The 20,504-nt window shown below is 39.0% G+C and overlaps 1 protein-coding gene across 1 annotated transcript in view; it reads right to left on the bottom strand.

The window, feature by feature from the left end:
• Nucleotides 1-3,964: 3,964 nt before the first annotated feature.
• Nucleotides 3,965-20,504, bottom strand: part of LOC144655945 (uncharacterized) — a 28,489-nt gene continuing 11,949 nt past the window's right edge. Inside the window, exons 6-22 of the mRNA XM_078516137.1 lie at nucleotides 16,199-16,371; nucleotides 15,447-15,677; nucleotides 14,039-14,198; nucleotides 13,461-13,633; nucleotides 11,051-11,089; nucleotides 10,749-10,790; nucleotides 9,631-9,796; nucleotides 9,119-9,330; nucleotides 8,581-8,765; nucleotides 8,165-8,260; nucleotides 7,708-7,833; nucleotides 7,032-7,169; nucleotides 6,613-6,798; nucleotides 6,086-6,297; nucleotides 4,973-5,013; nucleotides 4,705-4,801; nucleotides 3,965-4,465 (exon numbers count right to left, since the gene is read on the bottom strand). Coding sequence (XP_078372263.1) covers nucleotides 4,285-4,465; nucleotides 4,705-4,801; nucleotides 4,973-5,013; nucleotides 6,086-6,297; nucleotides 6,613-6,798; nucleotides 7,032-7,169; nucleotides 7,708-7,833; nucleotides 8,165-8,260; nucleotides 8,581-8,765; nucleotides 9,119-9,330; nucleotides 9,631-9,796; nucleotides 10,749-10,790; nucleotides 11,051-11,089; nucleotides 13,461-13,633; nucleotides 14,039-14,198; nucleotides 15,447-15,677; nucleotides 16,199-16,371 — 2,458 coding nt within the window. The 3' untranslated portion in view covers nucleotides 3,965-4,284. The remainder of the gene's footprint in view (nucleotides 4,466-4,704; nucleotides 4,802-4,972; nucleotides 5,014-6,085; nucleotides 6,298-6,612; nucleotides 6,799-7,031; nucleotides 7,170-7,707; nucleotides 7,834-8,164; nucleotides 8,261-8,580; nucleotides 8,766-9,118; nucleotides 9,331-9,630; nucleotides 9,797-10,748; nucleotides 10,791-11,050; nucleotides 11,090-13,460; nucleotides 13,634-14,038; nucleotides 14,199-15,446; nucleotides 15,678-16,198; nucleotides 16,372-20,504) is intronic.

Here is a 20,504-nt window from a genome sequence, read left to right as displayed (position 1 = left end):
CAGAAACTGAAAGATTTCCAGGATTTATACCTTTTGATCCTTCATTTACGCCTTACTATTTTTCTTATAAAACTTTGTAACTTAATTAAAAGCGGAGAGAGAGTGATGTCGCTGCGAGGGGGTTGGTGATGTAGGTTAGGTTATGGACTCTCTTTCCAAACAATACCCTGCTCGTCTTCTCCTTTTGTAAAACTTTTTCGTCGCCCATCCGCAACAATACAGCCATAAAACCTATTTTTTTGGAATTTGTTATTAGAGAGATTAAGCGTGACCTTTGTCTTTCCCGAAAACGGCAAAAAGTCAACTTTTGCCATCTGCCGTTCGGCGTTCGTACGCGGAAAAGAGTAGTTTTGTGCTTTTCGTAAATGTGGGATTTGTTTCTTAATTATTTTAATGAAGGTTAAACTTAGGAATTCGATAAAAAAGGTAACAAAGTTAAGGCAAGCTCGCGTTTCCGTTTATAATGTCATGCTTAATCTCTCTATTTTCTAAATCGGCCGATAAAAGACCTAATGCAGCGAGCTGGGTTAAATTTGACCCTTGTTTAAAATTTAATCGCGAATTGGCCCTTTGCGCTCTTGCGAACAGCGGGCTAGTGCTCAGGAGAGAACTGCAAAGTCTGGCCACTTTTTCGTACCAGACCTCACACCAGCCGACTCCTGCACATTTAATGGTCGCCACAAACACAAACAAAGAAAGACAGTTTTGACGTAGATTACATTAACTTTTAATTTTTAATATTTTCAATTCGGCTGACAACTAGTCTAACTACAGCTAGACTTGTGACTTTGGCAGTTCCCAACTCAGCTTCTGAATTTGACCAATATAAACATAAAATAGTTTACCTGCAGGTGTAACCAAAACTGAGGCCCCATTAGGGATTTTAGGGATACGGGATTTTTGGGGGAAAAATTATAGGGATACGGGATATTTCAGGGAAAAATTATAGGGATACGGGATGTTAAGAAAAGAGATTGTGGGATATCGAACTAATGGAAATTAATGGGATACGGGATATTTAGGCCACAAAAATAATGGGATATGGGATACTCGGACCCCTCCCCCCCCCCCCTAATGGGGCCTCAAAACTGGTCCGACAAGTTGGCATGTGTCAACATGATTTTAAATTTCTGATCCCCCTTTTTAATATTGCTTCCAGTTTACATCGTACACCACTAGCACAACAGGCATTCTAAATACTGAAAATGAAGTTATTTGACACTTTGTGATTTTTGAAGCTAGACTTCCGTACGTAATAATCGTCCAAGTTCATTTACATGTATTTCTATTTGTATAAGAACGACTAATTTTGGTATATTGAGGCTAAATGTTCTTTTTTACCATTTTGAGACTTAAACTGTTCTAAAGACGTCCTAAAGTTACCTTATATAGCACTTCAATAAATCTATGCGAACACGACTAGGACAGTCACCTGTCAAAGAGTGTCATTCGCCGCCATGTGGTGTTCAGTTGCTTGTGACATACAGTCAACTCTCTCTAAGACGGACACCGTCGGGACCGGTCCCAACTGTCCGTCTTAGATGTCCGCCTTATAGAGAGTCGAGTTAACCTGACACCAAAAATGTTGAGATGATAAAGCTAAAATGCTATACACAACGAATTCACGTCTGTTTTAAGTCGCTCACTTTAGCAAAACCTAAAAAGTGGAACAAAAATAATATCAGAAAATCGTCTCATTTGCTCATTACAAACGGTAATGCTGTAAGTAGAAAACTACCTCTTTGGTGCCCATACGCAGAGAGGTAATACGTAATAGCGGAATGTTTTTGGTAAGTTTGGTATTCTAAAGACGCTGACTCGATACCAAGTTTTGAAGTATTATTCACTAACAAATAACTTCTCGTGCGTGTCCGTTAGCGGTTTCAAAGTGTCCGTTGTCCGTCTTAGAGAGGTGTCCGTCTTTTAGAGAGTTTTGTTATAGTAAAATGACTGAAAAACGGCAGGGACCATAAACAGGTGTCCGTCTTATGGAGGTGTCCGTCTTATAGAGGTGTCCGTTAAGAGAGAGTTGACTGTACTCCGTTACGCTACTTACATGTTCTCTTTTGAGTACGGTGTACTATAAAAGTACTACATTTTATTCAAACTGGTTATTTTTTGTTTAGATTTCTTTTTATTGTTTACTTATTTAAGAAATTCTATGAAGCTTTATAATAGGGTTTTCCGATTTAGCGGAAAATGGCCGTGAAAATCATTTAACCGACTATATAAAGGATAAGTAAAATGGAGAAGACCGTACGCGTTCGCAAAAGATACGACTGTTTTGCAGTCTAACCCTTAATTTTCTTCAGTACTACCAACTTTTCAGCCATGATAACGTGCACTTTACGAATACATCTGCAGCGCTCAAATTTATTTCATTCTTGTAAATAAGTTTCTGCTCAACGAAGGATTCGAGCAAGGAATGGTTTTTTCAACTGAGACAAGACAAAAAAGATTGCGTCTCAATGGGGTTTTTTAAAGTCAAACATCTTTTTACCGTCAACTGTCGAAAAAATCAGTTTTTAGTTGTCAAAACTGAGGTACCATTTCAGCAGCTCCTCTCGGACCTCTGGCTCCTCTCGGTTTTGTTTGTAAAATTTTAAAAAAACAGTGGTTCTTATCATCTTGAGGGTTGCCAAACACGAGGAAAGTGAGAAATGCACGAGCCTGGGCGTGAGGAAGCACGAGTTTTTAACTTGTATACGGTTACTCAATCGGGCATAATGAATGAAATTTTCACGATTACCGTTAGAACGGTTTTTGCGATAGAACATGTTTTCGTGTTTTTCACACGTTGTTGATCAAGTTATCCTTGATTTGTATTGGCGTCCTTTTTCCAGTTCATGTCTGTTCGGTGCACATTCAAGCAATTATCGTCGTTGAACGGATGCCTTGATGTGCATCTTGTTTGCTTGTTTACGTGCCCAACTCGAACACATAGAAAACCTACCAGTCACGACCAGTGTTTTGGGTACCCGATCCACATCACTAGCGATATTTCTCTGGGTTTTCATTGCGTATCAGAAAAAGCAAAGTCAAGGTAGTGACCTAACACTTTTTCCCTAATGGCTAATAAATGATTTGAGAATGCAGTCTGACTAGCTTATTACTACTACGCATCGTTACAGAACAAAAGCACTGAGTGACTTTGAGTTTTAAACAAAGTTTTCAAAATTGAGTCCAATTCGCAGATTCAATAAGCGCGGAAAATAGGTGCGAAATTCCGCTAAATCGGAAAACCCTAATTAAAATTCCAGAAGTATTTATAGTTTCAACATTTTTACGTACTTCAAAACGAATTCTATGTTTTAAAATTCAGTCGCTGATGATAATATCCAGTATTAACCCTCGAGCGTACAAGCAAACTCAAACACGTACCGTGGCACAAGGGGGTGGATGGAACCCATCCCCTTGGTATTCGTACTTTAAAGGCGCAGCGAAATTATTTTGCACTCAGTAGTCAATACCCAAACCAAAAGAAAGTCTCAAAAATCATGAGCACATGTTCGTCATATAGATATATATATATATATAAAATTTTTTTTGCAGTGGATGAATGAATACCTAATGAACGTTTTGGTATTATACATTAAATCTCCTTTTCAAAAAAATCGAAAAAGAACGTCAGGGGTGGCATCCACCCCCCTCCCCCTACATGTCCGAGGGTTAATAACGAATACGTAAGCTTATATTAAGCAAATAATTATTACAATATGTCGTTCCAGCTACTGAGCTACTGAGCTCTCGGTTAATTTGGCTTTGCAAAAAGCATCGATCGAAGCAGGATAAAACATGTCCCTTTATCATTTAAAGTAATTAGGTGGTCAATTAAGACTTAAGTTTTAAAAGTATCATTTCATTTGCAACAACAATACTCGTTTTGAAGTTAGAACACTATGTTCAAATTTTTCTTTAACTATTTCTTAAAATTTATCGTATTAAAAAGAGAATATTTCAATTACTTAAAGGCCCACCTTCAACCGATATGCTTTACGAACGTTTAGTTTTGTTTTGAAAAGGTTGTTCTTGTCTCAAAGTCAAACTACACATAAAAATCGACGTTAAAAAGTCAAATCGCTTTACTTAGCTAAAAAAAACAAGGATGAAAGAAGATTGAAGCATTTCAACTCGCTCTCACATAAAATGCCGGGGTACAATTTTCATTTATGAAAATTGCTCCTTGCATGGTGCGCGATGCATCTAGGATAAATTTGGACCTTTTAGACCTTGTAAGGTTTTTCGTCCGTTGTGCATTCCACCATGGTTTTCTTTGTCGCTTTCTTATACGCTGTGTTCATCAACTTTAGCGGGCACTTTGTAGTATGCACTGGATTCATCGTGCTTGCTTACGTCACAATATGGCACATCCTCCGTCATTATCACCTCCAGTCGCTCAATCAACTCCGAGAAACTGGGGCGAGTCGATGGATCCTCCCTCCAGCATTCAGACATCAATTCATATCTATTTTAGATTGTTAGACAACAGTAAGATTAATGACGGTATTGGTGATGAAACATGTTCAATATTAAACATCTACAATATCGATTTTTAGTATATACCTAAAACAGTGGAAAGCGTTTCTAGCGCGCGCTGATTGGCTACTCAAACCAAGAATGCTAGCATAGATTCTAGTTCTCAAATATCAGTCCTTACAATTTCGAAAGATAGGTATTATAACACAACCAAATTTAGCCACTTACGCTTCATCGCAGCACATATCAGGCCTTTCCATGCGATAACCAGACTTCAACAACCTACATAGCTCAGAATTGGTCAACGTAGGATACGGGACACCTCCTGAGTTGAATCAGAAAAATAGGAAAGTTTACAAACATAACGAAAAATTAGACAGTAAAACCGAACTAAATTCCTATCTCAATGTTCGTAAAAAGTAATAATTAATTTCAAAAAATGAAGAAATTAAAAAAAAAAATTCTAAATTTTAACAATGAGTATTTTTAAACTTACCCATGGTGGCCATTTCCCAAAGAAGAATTCCAAAGGACCAGCTATTGATGAAAAAATATAAAAACACCAAGAGCCGTCAGTGTTTCTGATAAACGTTTCCCAAAACCGTAAAACAAGTAATAATAATGAAATTTGTAATCTGAAAATTCCAAACAATTATGATTTTAGCCTTCAACTTGGATAAATTTACTTCAGGTGATTCATTCAGTAGATCCTATTTGAATTGTGTGTGAAACTAACAATCATGTAATATCATTAGACCAGAAAGCACGCTTCGCCCTATTCAGACCGGGGGGGGGGGGGCTATTGAGGCCCGCGCTGACTTTGAACTTTTATAACTTTTTTAAGATTTAACCAAACGCTGCCAAACTTTCAGAGGTTTTCCTAAAATTTATCTGGCAACAAATTGGTAGGGTTGGATGATGTGTCAGGAACTTGACATCAACATGGCAACGGCATTTTGACAGGCATGTTTTCCCAAATTTGTAATTTTGCGTGTTTTTGTTAATAAAATTAACTTAAATGGCATTATGTTTACATTTTTACGGGTTTAAAGCACATTTTTATTCATTTTGAGTACTTTGCAATGATTTTGGGTGGTTTACAGGCATTTTTGAAAAATTTTGAAATCCAAGATGGCGGATCCAAGATGGCGGCTGTTTTGACATCATGATGTAATTGTCACGTGATGTGACTTCACCATCCCACGTGACGTATACCAAAAGAAAGAGTTTCGGACATACAATACATCCTATAAGTTTCATGGTCTGAGAAGGTCCAAGAAAGCCCGGTCTGAATAGGGTTAAACAACAAAGATAACGATTACTGGGGAACAGCAGCACGTGTGGGAATTTTAGGCAGTTTGAAACCTTTCTTGGGATTCATTGTTATGTTACTCTAAAAGCATTATGTGTTTAGAAAACAACCTCTAGCTTGCTTTAGTCTTTAATTTGGGACTGCCGTTTCGGATTTTATCTTAACTCGTGACATAAAAAAAGGAAATATATTTCCTTCATCGATTATTTTTTTCTTTAAGTTGTCTTTTCTTTAAATCCATATGATAATGAAACTCCTTTTGTGGAGATGGCATCCACTGCCCCCTGCTTCACTTACACATCACTCTTGATGGTGAAAATGCTGTCGAAGATCGATTCTGGAGCCATCCATTTCACAGGAAGCTTTTTTGTCTTCTTTGCACTGTACACGTCCTCGTAGATTTGACGCATCAACCCAAAGTCTGACACTTTGACTCGATTATCACTGCCAACCAGGATATTACGAGCTGCAAGGTCGCGATGGATAAAGTCTTTCTCGGCGAGGTGATTCTAAAAAGGCAAAAAAAATAAAAGTGCACATTGATAAATAGTTGCAAATGAAGTGTGTCCTGTTGTTTTGGCAATTCACGTGTGAGCTCCTTTAATTAAGAGAGATTGTTTGACATTACTTTAATAAACGAATGCCGAAAACCCCTTCTAGACGAACAAATAGTTTTTGGCTCTTTTTGCGGGAGAAAATCGAGAGTGGCTATTGACCCCTTCTAGACGAACAAATAGTTTTTGGCTCTTTTTGCGGGAGAAAATCGAGAGTGGCTATTGAACAGTAATTAAAAAATAATTACTGCACGCATATTTAAAGATTACCATTCCCCTTGCGATTTGCCAAGCAAAAGAAAACAACTGTTGAGAAGTAAAGCTGTCTGCTTCATCATCGTCAGCGTCAATATTTTCTGTTGACAGCAACATAGCGTCAGCATCGCTCTTTTCCTTCGATGTCGTTGGCCACGACAGCAGTTCTGTGTTTTCCTGATTTGGAGAATTGGCACTGTTCTAGATGAATAAAGCAAAAATGAATAAACAATTTCTAAAAGATAATCATATATCACAAATTAACTTTCAATTGCAGGTTATACCGTAAGGTTCAGGTGATGAAACAAGATTTGAGATTTCAATGTTAACTGAGACACGAAACATTAATCTGAAGAAGGTTATTTTGCAAAACAAGCATAATGCAAATGCCAGGGATGAAAAAATCCAAACAGAGATTGATATCAATTTCTCACTTCTGTAACATTCTCAGGGGACGGGGTTATGATAAGGATGACATCTCTGGTATCTCGTGATGCAGATGATTCCATCATCGGAGAGGTTTGTTCTTCCAATGCCTGATCTTGCTCGATCTCCTTCTGATCGTCGTTTTTCTGCATGGTAAAAGTGTTGAAATATTGTTAAATACCGTAAACAACCCCTCTTTTTAGAAAACTACACGTACAGCATGAGATCATGACAGCGCTTTATGCTATTCGTCAACGTATTTGTTGGACCGAAAGGACATGTTGATGTTACATGCTCAAGATTTGAATACTATTTGTTGTTGTTGCTCTAAATTGACAGAAACGTGTGCGAGTCTGTTGTTAAACACTGAGTATAGTAGCCACCGGAGACTGGCACTTGTAGGGTGCGCTAGGAACAGTGAGACAGTATTGGGCAAGGCTACCTAGTTTATCGGAAAGAATGGCAGTCAATGTGAAAGCTCACTGTTTACAAGTTTATAAGTTACCACATTTTATTCTTAATGAAGCCCCTCCCCCGAGGTTAGAAAACTTGGTAGACTGGGATCTGAATGGTGGGCAATGCTTTAAAACCCTATATTTTCCTGATATGTCTGTAAAAAGTCGCAAGAAATTAACAGCATAAAATTAGGTAATCCAATGTGTTACACCTTTAAATAATTCTTACCTCAAAAAGTTGTCCAGAGGACATGGCGATTTCTTCGTGAACTTGTAATCTTGATCCTGCTATCAATGAATCAGTATTGGTCGAAGGCTGATTTTCATCCCGAGTGACGCGTTCTCCTGCAGCTTCCTGACAAATACGCAACGTTTTCAAACAATAATAAGAAAATATCCCCAGTTATGAAATGATATTATCTTAAAAGTAAAGATAAATTAAGCCAAGCAACAAAAAGAACAGCAGCAATGCATAATCAAGAGAAGTTCATTCTTTCATCCAGTCAGCCATGTGAAATCTCAAAGAACAAGTTCAGATTTTTGATGCACCAGTTTCAATTTCAAAGCTTACATACTCGTGCCATTGAAGGTCGGAGGCACTTATGCCGCTGACTCTTTTCACAACGCAACTATATCCCAGAAGACCAGATCATGCCTGATCTATCCAGGCATGATATTACACCTACTTGGCCATATTTGCTGATATCTCTTTCTTCAAACCCTTCTTTGTTGTCATAGCATTTGTCCTTTTCTTTGCCTTCAGCGGCCTGGTTGCGATTGATCTATAGTGAAATGAATATGGATAATTCTGAACTATTACTACAGTTTTTTTACCATTTCAAGTTAGGGGTGAACATGGAAGACAAAACACATTTGTTATATCTAGAACGTCCCAAAAACATCTAGCCATGAAAGGTCTACAGCTGGAAGCAGGTTGATATCAAGGTTTTGGGTGGTTGTAAGTGAGGAGCTTTAAATTATTAACATGCACAATCTCAAGAATGTTTGATTCGTCTCCGTTTGTAAAGAAGAGTAAAATTCATTACCATCAAACACCAGAAACAACATTAAATTATTTAAATATCCTTGGAAAATTTCTTACCGATCGCCTTCTGCGTCGCAACCACTGCAGCAAGTCACCAAACGGAACGTACTCTATCACCAGGAACTTTTGCTCCTGCAGTGTGCAACATCCAACCAAGGATACAATATTCTGGTGTGAACCCAACAGCTTCATCTGCTCTATCTCATACAAGAACTCTTCTTTTTGTTCATCGCTTGGATCATCTATGTACAAATGATACAAAAGGTCTCGAGAGCAGTAAAACAATGTGAACATACAACACTTTTGAGTTTCAGAAACACGTTTCTACAATGTCCACTTTCTTCGACAATTGCAAAGTGAATAACTACTGAGTTGATTATCTAGTTGTTGAGTTGATAAGAAAAAAGGGATGAAAACGTTTCATTCTGTTTGCAGATTGATAACAAGCTTAAAATAATCTTTTTCTTTTTTATTGAATAATGAAAAATAATAAGGCTTTTAATTGTGTTCACATCTGCCAGGCCAATTTAAGTACGCGCGTAAAGGACACTAAATTTGCTTCAATGTAGTGCTTTGGAAAAAGATGGAAATATACCTTGCAACACTTTGACGGCAACCACCTTGCACTGGTTCTTTGGTTCAAGTCGCTTGCTTGTGTCAAACACTTCTATTCCAACTCGTCTCTGTAGAGTTGCTTTGTAAACCACACCAAACGCTCCTCGACCTAGCTCTTCCCCGTGTTCTATTTGCTCGGGAAGCAGTTCCCACTTATCAAGCGGAATAATGTCGCGAGCTGAGCGAGGTGTTCTGAAAAACGAAAAAACAAGGATCAACAACCAGAAAAGCCAGTGCCACAAGATGGCATGTTGTGGCGTACTTTCAATTGCTAGTCCTCATGTTGGAGAAAAAATGATTTCGCTCTCAGTCGATCCTTGTCTTTGAGCAACACATGATGATTTACGTCACGAGCTAAACGCAAAGTGCTTCAAACGTCATGAATTCTTTATCTGTATTTTCGCGGCGATGTTTTTTTTGTTTTGTTGGTTTAGCGTTTTGAATTTATTTCGTTTCATTTCAAATGCAGACGTCACAATAACAATTAATAACCTTGTCCCTCGTTTGTGATGTAACCTTCTGTGGCACAGAAGTCCCACAACGCAACACAAGACCAGGAACAGAATGAAGGCAATAGCAAATGAGACGTAAACTATAGTTTTATTTGCGGTCGCGTTTTCTTGTGATGGTTGTGCTGCTGCTTGCAATATTTCAGGCACTGAAAAGGAAAAAGATAATGAAATTAAATCATAAAAAACAACGACAACAAAGGGGGCTTAGAAAGAAGGGTTAGTTTAGATGATTAAAATTCAATACTTTAATACTTCATAGACATAATGATAATAGTGATGTTGCTCTCTCTTATATTTGCCATGTGCTCTTGCTTCTCAATCTGACTTTTTCAGCTGCATTTTGTCCCATTTGTAACAAATAAACTTTGATTATTCTTTCCGAACACTATTTGCTCAGCGACAAACTGTTCGAGACTGCGTTAACTTCAAAGTTTGCTGTATGCACCCGAATGGGTTTCCCTCATCAATAAAAGTAACGTGATTGGTTTTATATTTATCGGACGATGAACCGTGAACCAATCAAAAAGCAGGTTCGAAAATGTGTTTTCAGCCCGTCAAATTCCAAATCGTCAGCCACCAACCCTCGTTTATTAAGTGAAGGCATTTTCTAATTATATTGATAATATAATGTCGGTTTAATGATCTTTAACGTAAATATATAAATAGAGTTGATAGCGGAAAGTCGGATAACCGAATCAGAGACATGTTTCAACTCTGTAAAGCTGTTCAATAATGCTTCACCAATCATTGTGAAGAAAACAACCGTGCAATGTTTGTGATTTCTATTTCTGTCGTGTTGTCGGGAAATGCTCGTCGTGTTTTACGAAAGGCGGTGTCGTAAATACATGACGCAAACTTTTTTAAATTGTGATATTTCAACTCCTCTCCTTTAGGGCGTAGAGTGCATAACCTTTAATGGCTTACATTCAGTGATTACTGTGGTTATAAAAGGATAGAGAGCAGCAATTGTTTAAGTCTCTTTAATAATTCACTGTACCCATTTAAGTTCTTTTTCAATCTGCGTCTTATTAGCTGAAGAATCTTACAATGAACAGGTTTTTCTTTCTCTAAACTCGTTTGGTACATTTATTATTTTACCTGATGTCGTTGGTTGTGCCATAGGAGGCGATATTGATGATTCTGTAAGATAGAAAGAAAATTAAACTCAAACGTAATTATTACAGCGGAGCTCGGGCCGCAGAGCGAACCCCGTTACCATTGAAACGGAAGAATCATATATGCATAAAAAAAGGAGAACCACGCATCTAATTTTTCATGGTCATAGTGGTTAGCGGCATGTTTTTTTTTTTTTTTTTTCAATCTGCGCCTTATTAGCTGAAGAATCTTACAATGAGCAGGTTTTTCTTTCCCTAAACTTGTTTTTACATTTATTGTTTTACCTGCTGTTGTTGATTGTGTTGTAGGCGATATTGATGGTTCTGTAAGACAGAAATACAAAATAAAACTTCGCTGAACTTGCTTATTGCTGAACTCGGGGGGCAGTGCAGAGTTCCATTACCATAAAAGTAGGAGAATCATGAAAGCATGGTAAAAGGGAAACCATCCATTAAATTTTTCATGCTCATGACTAGCGGCATAGTTAGCGGGCGCGGGCGCCGTACGTACGTACGTACCACGTTGCGCAACATGGCGGCTATACTCCAGAAATTGGTCTTTCTGTGCATGCCGCCTTGGTAAACCATAAGATTAAATCATTCACATTAATGTAACTGTTGCCCATTGGAACACGCGCTCAAGTCCTATTTCTGTCTATGGTAGTGACAGGATTTTGTCAGCGCGTCCGCCCCACGTACCATGGCGTTGCCCAACGTCCGGGAATTTGAAGGTCTTAAACGGGGCTTTTTTGTTCGCACGCTTTCTGCGGCCGCCCGCGGCTACACGGTAAAAAGAAGAGATACGAAGAAAACAAATCTGAGCTGCCTGAAATTGTATCATCACGTAGATCCCGAGTCTAATAAAAGGGAGCTCCGCTTTTAGGATTGACTAAACCTATTTTATATTATTTTGTGGTCAATTACCTTCCCCTCCGGTGATGTTATTGTGTAATTATTAACTAAATTGATCCTGACATCGGGCGAGCAAATGTTGAGCATTTCTAGGATAACATAGATCTGCGTTTTCTTACTTCTCAATAGTCTCACTGATAGATCAAGAACAACTGAGAACTCACGCTTACCGCCATACAACTCCAGGGCGAAATTTAACTAGCTCTCCGGCGCGTACTATTACTAAGACGAGAGTATGTGCTGTTTAAAATTTATAGTTTGAAAGACACTGGGGGTCATAACGGTTTTGTAAGTTTTTGTCTGGTTGAAGAAATATTTGAAGAAAAAAAAACCCACCACGTTTCTAGGCCTACCATAGGCTTTCTCTGGTTTCCTCATTTCTGGGAAAACTACATTTTTCTATAACTGTTAACCCTATCCAGACCGGGCTTTTTTAGATCCTTTTAGTCCGGGGGGGGGGGGGAGGTGGATTCTGCCCACCTCCGTAACTTCCAGAATATTAAGCAAACACAATGAAACTTAGAATATATATATAGTATGTCCGGCCTAAAATCTATCTTTTGGTATACGTTGCGTGGGATGATGACGTCACATCACGTTACAATCACGTCATAATGTCAAAACAGCCGCCATCTTGGATCAACCATCTTGGATTTCGAAATTTTTCCAAAACGTCAGAAAACCGCCCAAAATTACTGCAAAGTACTCAAAATCAATAAAACTGTGCTTAAAAACCGCAAAAAGGTGAAAAAAATTGCATTAAAGTTATTTTTTCATTAATAAAACCGCGAAAATTACAAATTTGGGAAACATGCCTGTCAAAATGCCGTTGCCATAGTGACGTCAAGTTTCTGACACAACAACCTATCCTACTAAATTATTCCCAGATGAATTTAAAATCAACTCGTAAAGTTTGGCAGTGTTTGGGTGAATCTTGGTTAAAGGAGACCAAATGGTAGAATCGGGATGGAGCAATCACAAACTGCCCATGATATTGAAGAATCTATCCTACATCTGATGCATATACAAATAACTTTTCTGAATGTTTCATGATTCACATTTTAATAAAAAGTGTAGTGAACTGACTTACCAGACGTCCTAACCCGGGCATTTACGGATGCACGAATGTGAAACTGAACTATAAATCACAACATTTGCAAGAGTTGCATGTGAAGATAAGCGTGCGACGACGAAATTCTTTATTATCACTGTACAAGTCAAAGGTACGAGTCATGTGTAATATTTTGAAACATTAACGGCTTTCTGTATGGACGGTGCCGCTGTATTACTATACCATGTCGCTGTAACTCATCATTTCCACTGTGCTGGTCCACATATATTAATCTTGATCGATATATTAAAATATATTTAATCTTGATCTTAGAAATGATCTTCTTGTATAAATCAAAAACTCCTACTTAGAGTGCACCTTCAATTCTTAAGAGGTTGAAATGTTTACATAACTTGTGATCATTCCTTGCTCGATAAACTCCTTTCTTTCGTTGTCCCCTTTTGCCGTCGATGACTTTTGCCGTCCCCTTTTCGCCCCGAAACATTAGAATTACAACTAAAGAGATTGTAGACATCCCAATAAATTAAGTCGTGAAGACGTCACATTATGCCATAATACCACCAACGAATAGTTATTAGAATCAGTTTGAACATCGTCCTGTGTTAATTTGGCGGCCATGGCAATGGTGGACTTAGTCCATAAAAGTCCGGTTTTAGCAGGACTAACACTTCATTATTACGGCATATTATGCCACATTCTCAATGAACTTACCGAGTGGAACAGCAGTGAAATGCAACTCAAACCCTCCGTATTGAAGATCGCTGTCTGAGTGGAATTTTAGCAATGTGTATTTTCCAGTTACAATAACTGTTTGCCCAGTCTTATTACCACAGTACTTGCCAAGATCCTGGTCCTTCTCATTGGTAATCACCAAATAATCCCGGCTGCAAAGATACAAGATTTATTAGCGCATGCGACATAACGCATAATTCGGGAACATAGAATCAAAATGAAGAACATCATACGTGTATGCAGAAGATTTATGTTGACAGAAATTAAATTTATTTTGGTAAATCTCCACATGTGTGTCCTCCTTCAATCACATTAAAGGTGCGTCGCTGCGATTGTCCAATCTGAGTGATGGGATGGCGAGGGAAGAGGAAAACAGAGCCCCTTATCCAACCCCCCCCCCGCCCCGCCCTCTCCCCTCACCCCCCAAGACCGACAAGACAAGACAAGACAAGACAAGACAAGACAAGGCAAGCTTAAGACAACCTTGTTTTAACACGACAATAGTTTTTCTGCCTATAACTATGTCACAATTGAAATACTGTTAAGTCAATACTTACTTGCAAGATTCACTTTTCTCAAGGTGAAATTCTTTAAAGGAAACATTCATCGCCCTGCTGCCCTGTGGAATAGGAACTGAACAACTACAGTCCGTATTATTTGGGTAGTTGTTTGGATATCCAGGACTTTTAAGTGCATTTTTTATCACGTGACAGCACCCTTTTAAAATAAAATTATAAAAGGCTCATTCAATAATATGGACTTATGATAAGCGTTTTTCTTGTTTCAGTTTTAGATGCCTTTAGGTGGCCTGTTAACCACTTGTACTCAAAACACAGAACAACCCTTATGATGTTAAACCTTTTAACTTTAATTTCAACTTTCTACTGGATGTAGGTAAACACCCTCCACAGTTTAAAAGCTCCAAAAATTAATCTTGGAGAATGTATGGCATTCTAACTGTCTTTGCATCGAGGTTCGCCTTCTGAAATTTTGCCACGATTTCTGGACAGCCGCCATCCTGGAAGCGACCGACATCTTGGACTTTGCGGAGTTTTTCACGGCGAAGTAAATTCAACACAACCAATTAAAAATAATCGAACATAAAAATAAGTCGCTAAATTAACTTTAAACAAACGGAGCTCTCTCAAAAAATGGCTGCAAGGAAAAAAAATTCAAGATCGAGAATAATGACAAGTGTCACCAAACAAAATTGTTTCCAGCTAAAGTTCAAGTAGTCATGCACAAATTTTGGTGGAATATTGTCAAATGCAAGAGACTGTGTTTCAACTCATTTCAAAACACTGTTTAGAATGTGATGAATGTCTTAATGGTTTGATATTTCTTCTCAAATATAACTAAAACAAAGAAGGAATCGAAGAATCACTACTGTCACAATGTATACTAGCTAAGAGCAGATAAAGAAACCAACGTCTAGATGAAGAATTTCTTTGTTTTACCTTAAACGTCAAACAAGTATATTTGATCGCGTTTTTCAATTTAATTTTTTGCGCTGCAACTGAGCTGTGAACAGGAAAGATGGCAAAGATTGTATCGACCATCGACTCCATACAACTACAGATACAGATACAGATACTTCTGCTGCACGATCAAAGCGAAAACTCGGCAAGCCATGACTAGACTACAAGCATTCAATACGCGAAGAAAGCGGGAAACGAGGAACACTTCTGAAAAATAAGCGGAAAAATGCAACTATTTTCAGCCAGAAAATACGACTCTTTTCAGCGAAAAGAAAGTTATCGAAGGTAATTGTATCAAATAATTTGATGTTTTTAAGTGCGTCCACGATTACCAAATTCAAATTTTGGTAGAGAGAAAATTTGTCGAGAGCCAAACAGATTTTGTCAGTCTAGTGCGTCCGGGCTCTAAATTTAACAGAAGTTATTATGTAAATCACTCCGTTCAATTATGTATCGGGTTAGTCTCAAACTATGCAACTTCTCTCACCTTTTACTACAAACTCTTTCACGTCAGTTCCATACTTGCTGCTGGCCACACAAGTGTAGTTACCTTCCTCATATAACGTACTGGTTGCAGTTTCTGTTGTATTCACCAGCACTGTATGGGTTCGCATCAGTACCAATGCGGTGTATATAGGAGGAGTTCCGGTGACTGAACACGAAATGTCTTTACCTGGAGCTCCTCGCACTGCAGGATCTAGCATTATCTGGGGTGGAACTAGTGTAATGATGTTGAAATTTAATTAGCATTTGAAAGAAATTTCAAAGATACCAGTTATTTCCTGCAAATCTTAGTTTCTAGGTCCCCCAACGTTGACCAGATAAGCACTTTAAAGTGCATAATCGTATCTATAACAAAATTCTCGATTTTGATTGGTTTTGCGCGCGCCAATTTGTTGCGTAATTGGCGCGCGATCATGTGTCCAATTACAGGTATCCAATTACAACATCTAACCTCGAATTTTGTTATTGTTACGATTAATTAGTAATTGGACCTTGTGTCGTACAATCCAGAGAATAATCGTGCTCGTAATTTCAAATCGACCTCGAGCTGCGCGCTCGGACGAATTGGAAATTACTCGCCCGATTACTCCCTGAATTGTACTCCACTCGGTCCAATTACTATTAATAAACATCACTTTGTTTGTAAGTGTTTTAAGTCATCAGTGACGTAAACTGATTTTGCTTTGGTCTTGTCACTAGAAATCCAGAAATAATACCATTTGTGTCAATTCTTACCTTGTGGAACAGCGGTGAATTTTATCACAAATCCTCTTCTTTGGGTATCTCCGTCTGAGTGGAATGTTATCAATACCTTGTCTCCAGTTAAATAGACATTATGTCCGGTCTTGTAGCCACAGTACTTATTAACTGTCTGTTCTTTATCATTCTTAATCATTAGATAGTCATATCTGTGAAAAACATAATAATGAAACTGTTAAATGTGGAGAGTCTGCTCAGCTGTAATAGACAGATACGTGTGACGCATACACCAATAAAGCACATTTTACCTTGTTATTTTTTGTCGTGTATTAATCATAACGTGTTTGATTTTTTATCTATCTATCTATCTATCTATCTATCTATCTATCTATCTATCTATCTATCTATCTATCTATCTATCTATCTATCTATCTATCTGTCTATCTATCTATCTATCTATCTATCTAGTTTTAGTAGACGTGTGAGAGGTCCCTCAAACAATGCTCTTCTGGTTCTTGGATCGGAGGATCACTTATGCGATCTTGGAGTATTGAATGAATTTGTAGATTTTTGACTTATGATACAATAATCTCCAACTCCAGTTGTCATTTTCAGGGCTTTTAATGCTCAATGTTTCAGCCTCACGGCCTTCTTCAGGAGCAATACTACAATTAGGTTTAATCTTATACTAACGGAAATTGCACGCGCGCGTTTAAAACTCGTTTCGAGTCAAAACTTAACCGACATTCGCGCGCGCGTGTACACAATGTGAAATTAAGTTTGGCCGTTTATGGCGGGTTTAATACGTTCAATCCAATAACTTTCTCGCGCGCGCCTGGTATCAACATCGTGTCTTCTGAACCTTTCGACGACAGTCAGTTGAAAGTGTTCAAGACCAAGTAAGTGAATGTTCTTGTTAGCGGTGGTAATGTCCGAACGGTGTTGGTTTGCACGAGTTCTTATACAGTTAGAGGTTTCACCTACATACTGTTGTTTGCATTTTACGCAAGTGATTACGTAAATCACATTCGCTGTTCGGCAATTAATACGCTGGCGTATTTGAAAAGTTTCACCGGTATTTGTGCTCTCGATGGTGTGCCCAAACTTTCCGTAAGTTTTGCACGACGCACACCTCCTGTCAGTGTGGCAGGGATAGAATCCGGGCTGATTGCTGAAGTCAGGTGGGGTTTTCTTGTGTGCAAGTGTGAAATGAATTTTCAAATTCATCTTGGTTTGAAAGCTGCGACTGCAAAATGGGCATGTACTGGCTGAAGGGTCTGGTGTTGTGATGTTATTGAGTGGCTGTGCATGATGGTTACGATCCACTGGTAATCGTTTGCTGGTAAGTAATTCTGAGAGGTTTCTTCCTTTGCGGAATGAAATCATTGTTGGCAACTTGAAAACCTCCTTGCATTTTTGTGAATTGTGAAGCGTGCAGTACAGGTTGGTATTCTTTAATGATCTTATTGAGGTAACCGAGCGCTGGATTATAGGTGACTACTAGTGGGACCCTCTCTGTGTTACTTGTGTTGCTGTCAGTGCAAAGCGCCTCCCGCCTTGTTGTTTGTCTTGTCTTTGCGATGGACTGCTTGATGTGTTTACGCTTGTAACCCCAGTCAAGTAAAATGTTGAAAAGTTCGCTCGTTTTTCGAAGAAAGCATTCTCCGAGCAGACGCGGCGTAGTCTGAGTGCCAAGCTGTATGGGATGGCAGCCTTGGTGTGGCGTGGATGGCAGCTCGTCCAATTCAAGTATTGGTGTGTGTCCGTGGGTTTGGTGTAGAGATCAATTTTAATCTTGCCGTTATCAAGAATCACTTGTACGTCAAGAAAAGGAATGGTGCTCTATCTATCTATCTATCTATCTATCTATCTATCTATCTATCTATCTATCTATCTATCTATCTATCTATCTATCTATCTATCTATCTGTCTGTCTATCTATCTATCTATCCATCTATCTATCTATCTATCTATCTATCTATCTATCTATCTATCTAGGGGCAACCGCACAAACAAGATAGTGACAATCATTTTTTTTTTAATTGCATTTAAACATCATTTCACTGTTATTGACTCTCCGTGATCATCCGCCTACATATAGTTAGAAAATACCTCCTCAAACTCATTATTAATTCATGAATTGACAAGCCAATTAGGATACGCCAATTTGGTCAGGTGCGTGTGGTTTGAAAACCCTATGATTTAACCCTCGGACGTACAAGCTAACTCACACCCCACCATCGTACAAGGGGGGGGGGGGGGGGTGGATGGCACCCCTCCCCGGAGTTTTCGTTATATTAAGGCGTAGCGAAATTATTTTGAACTGAGAAGAAAGCCCTTAGCTTACTCTACAAGATGACATAATTTTAATTGGCTGTGACGTCATATGACGCCACGTGACGTCATTAGAGCCGCCATCTTGGATCCGCCATCTTGGATTTCAACATTTTCTTAGAAAGTCAGAAAATAATGGAAATCGATGCAAAATCAAGCCAGAATGCTTACGGAATGTAAAAATAAACACATCTTTTAAAAAACTGGAAACAATTAAGAAAAATGGTAAAAATGACGATTTTTGGCAAGACCTTCTTGTATTTATGACGTTGCCATGGCAACGTCAAACACCATGGACACATGGTTGACATATCAAAATTTCCGCAAAGGATGAATGAACAGCTACTGAAAGTTTCAGCATTGTTGAGTAAATCGTTTTTTCAAAATTTGGAAAAAACCTTATGGGGGGGGGGTGGCATCCACCCCCCCTTGTACGTCCGAGGGTTAAATATTACTGACACAAACACCGACTGAAAAGACAAGCTTCTGTTTCACAGGTTAAGAATCACTCTAAAATTTACGTTAACAGTGCTAGTGCAATTCAGAAACATTCCTGAACATCTCGTAGCGATCGACCACCGTTCTTATTCCCAACCTAGTTTTTAGTGATTGTATTTTGTGAGCCAATATTTTAAAGACAGACCATCCAGGTCCTCCAGCTTCTCTTCAAGACTTTGCACGCGGTGAACATCATAATCCTTAAACACACTTCCCGGGTAAAGTAAAGAAACTTAAAGGGTTTTTTCTCGCGCGCTGTTTGGCAAGCTCGATTCTCAAAACCTCAACGGCTCACTTGTCCACTATGCTTTGACCGTGCAAGCAAAGTATTTTCTTGCACATTTTTGGGCGACCGAAACCGGCGATATTCATCCTCAGCTAACCCGTCCACGTTTCAAAACTAGCAGGACGCTACTGCATGCAAATTGTGGCGGCTTGAAGTAAACAAGCTTAGTTGTGAAAAACACGGATCTTACATAATCGTCACAAACTATGCGCTAAAATAGCAACAATTCAATGTTTTCGTGAATAATATGCTTTGTTTGCAATAAGGCCCCGATTGCAAACTGTACGCTAATTACACAACATGGTAAAATCCATCAAGTTCAATTGTGTGACATGCAGGATACTAGATGCTAAGCCGAGCGAGCAAGCAATGGGAAACCTACCCCTAGAGAGACTTAAGCTATCTCCACCTTGGCACAACACCGCTGTAGATTTGTTTGGACCCTTCAAGATACGAGATGAAGTAAAGAAGCGGACCACAGGAAAATGCTATGGAGTGTTGTTTAACTGTATGAGCACAAGAGCGGTACACGTGGATCCGGCTCGAAGGACCAGGAGCGTGTTGGTCCTGCTTGAGGTATGGCCATCGGTTACGCAATTGCAAGAAAGCAAAGGAATGCGGCGTAAGCAACTGCAAGAAGAAACATCATGTAACATTACACGAGAGCGAAGTCAGTAGCAGCTCTGCACCTTCAAATGCCGCACCCACTCCAGCCCCATCGAACGCATGTACCAGCCTTCCTGGAGACAGGTGCCTCCTCCAACTGCAAAGAATCCGAACTCCAAGAGGATTTTTCAACGTCATGTGGGACAATGCATCGTCTTTGAGCTTTATAACGAACAATAAGGCAAAGGCTGAAAGACTTCACGGCACCCCGTTAGAGCTTACCCTTGTTAAGGTTGGCGCGGATGAGGAGAAGATATCATCCAGAAAATACCAGCTCCCATTAATTGACGTCCAAGAAAAACGTAATCCATTCACGCATATATTTCTCGGGGATGGGGTCGTCCCAGTCTAGTTTCTCTTCACTTGTCCATAATTGTCTCATCAGGATCTTGGCCCTAACCGTAACGGGGGCGGCGAGTCCCATTGGATCATATACTTTATTGATTTGCGACAATATCATTCTCTTGGTTAGTTTTGTCGGCATTTTATCGTCTTGCAGGGCAGGATTTTTTCCGTCCGGTATCTTTGTGGAAAATGTTAGGTTGACTTTGAATTGGA

The sequence above is a fragment of the Oculina patagonica genome, chromosome 1 (genome assembly GCF_052425735.1).
Source record: "Oculina patagonica isolate OP01 chromosome 1, crgOcupat, whole genome shotgun sequence".
In the NCBI taxonomy this organism is placed as follows: Eukaryota; Metazoa; Cnidaria; class Anthozoa; order Scleractinia; family Oculinidae; genus Oculina; species Oculina patagonica.
Note: the sequence above shows the minus strand (reverse complement) of the source record. Positions and strands in the feature narration are given on the sequence as shown.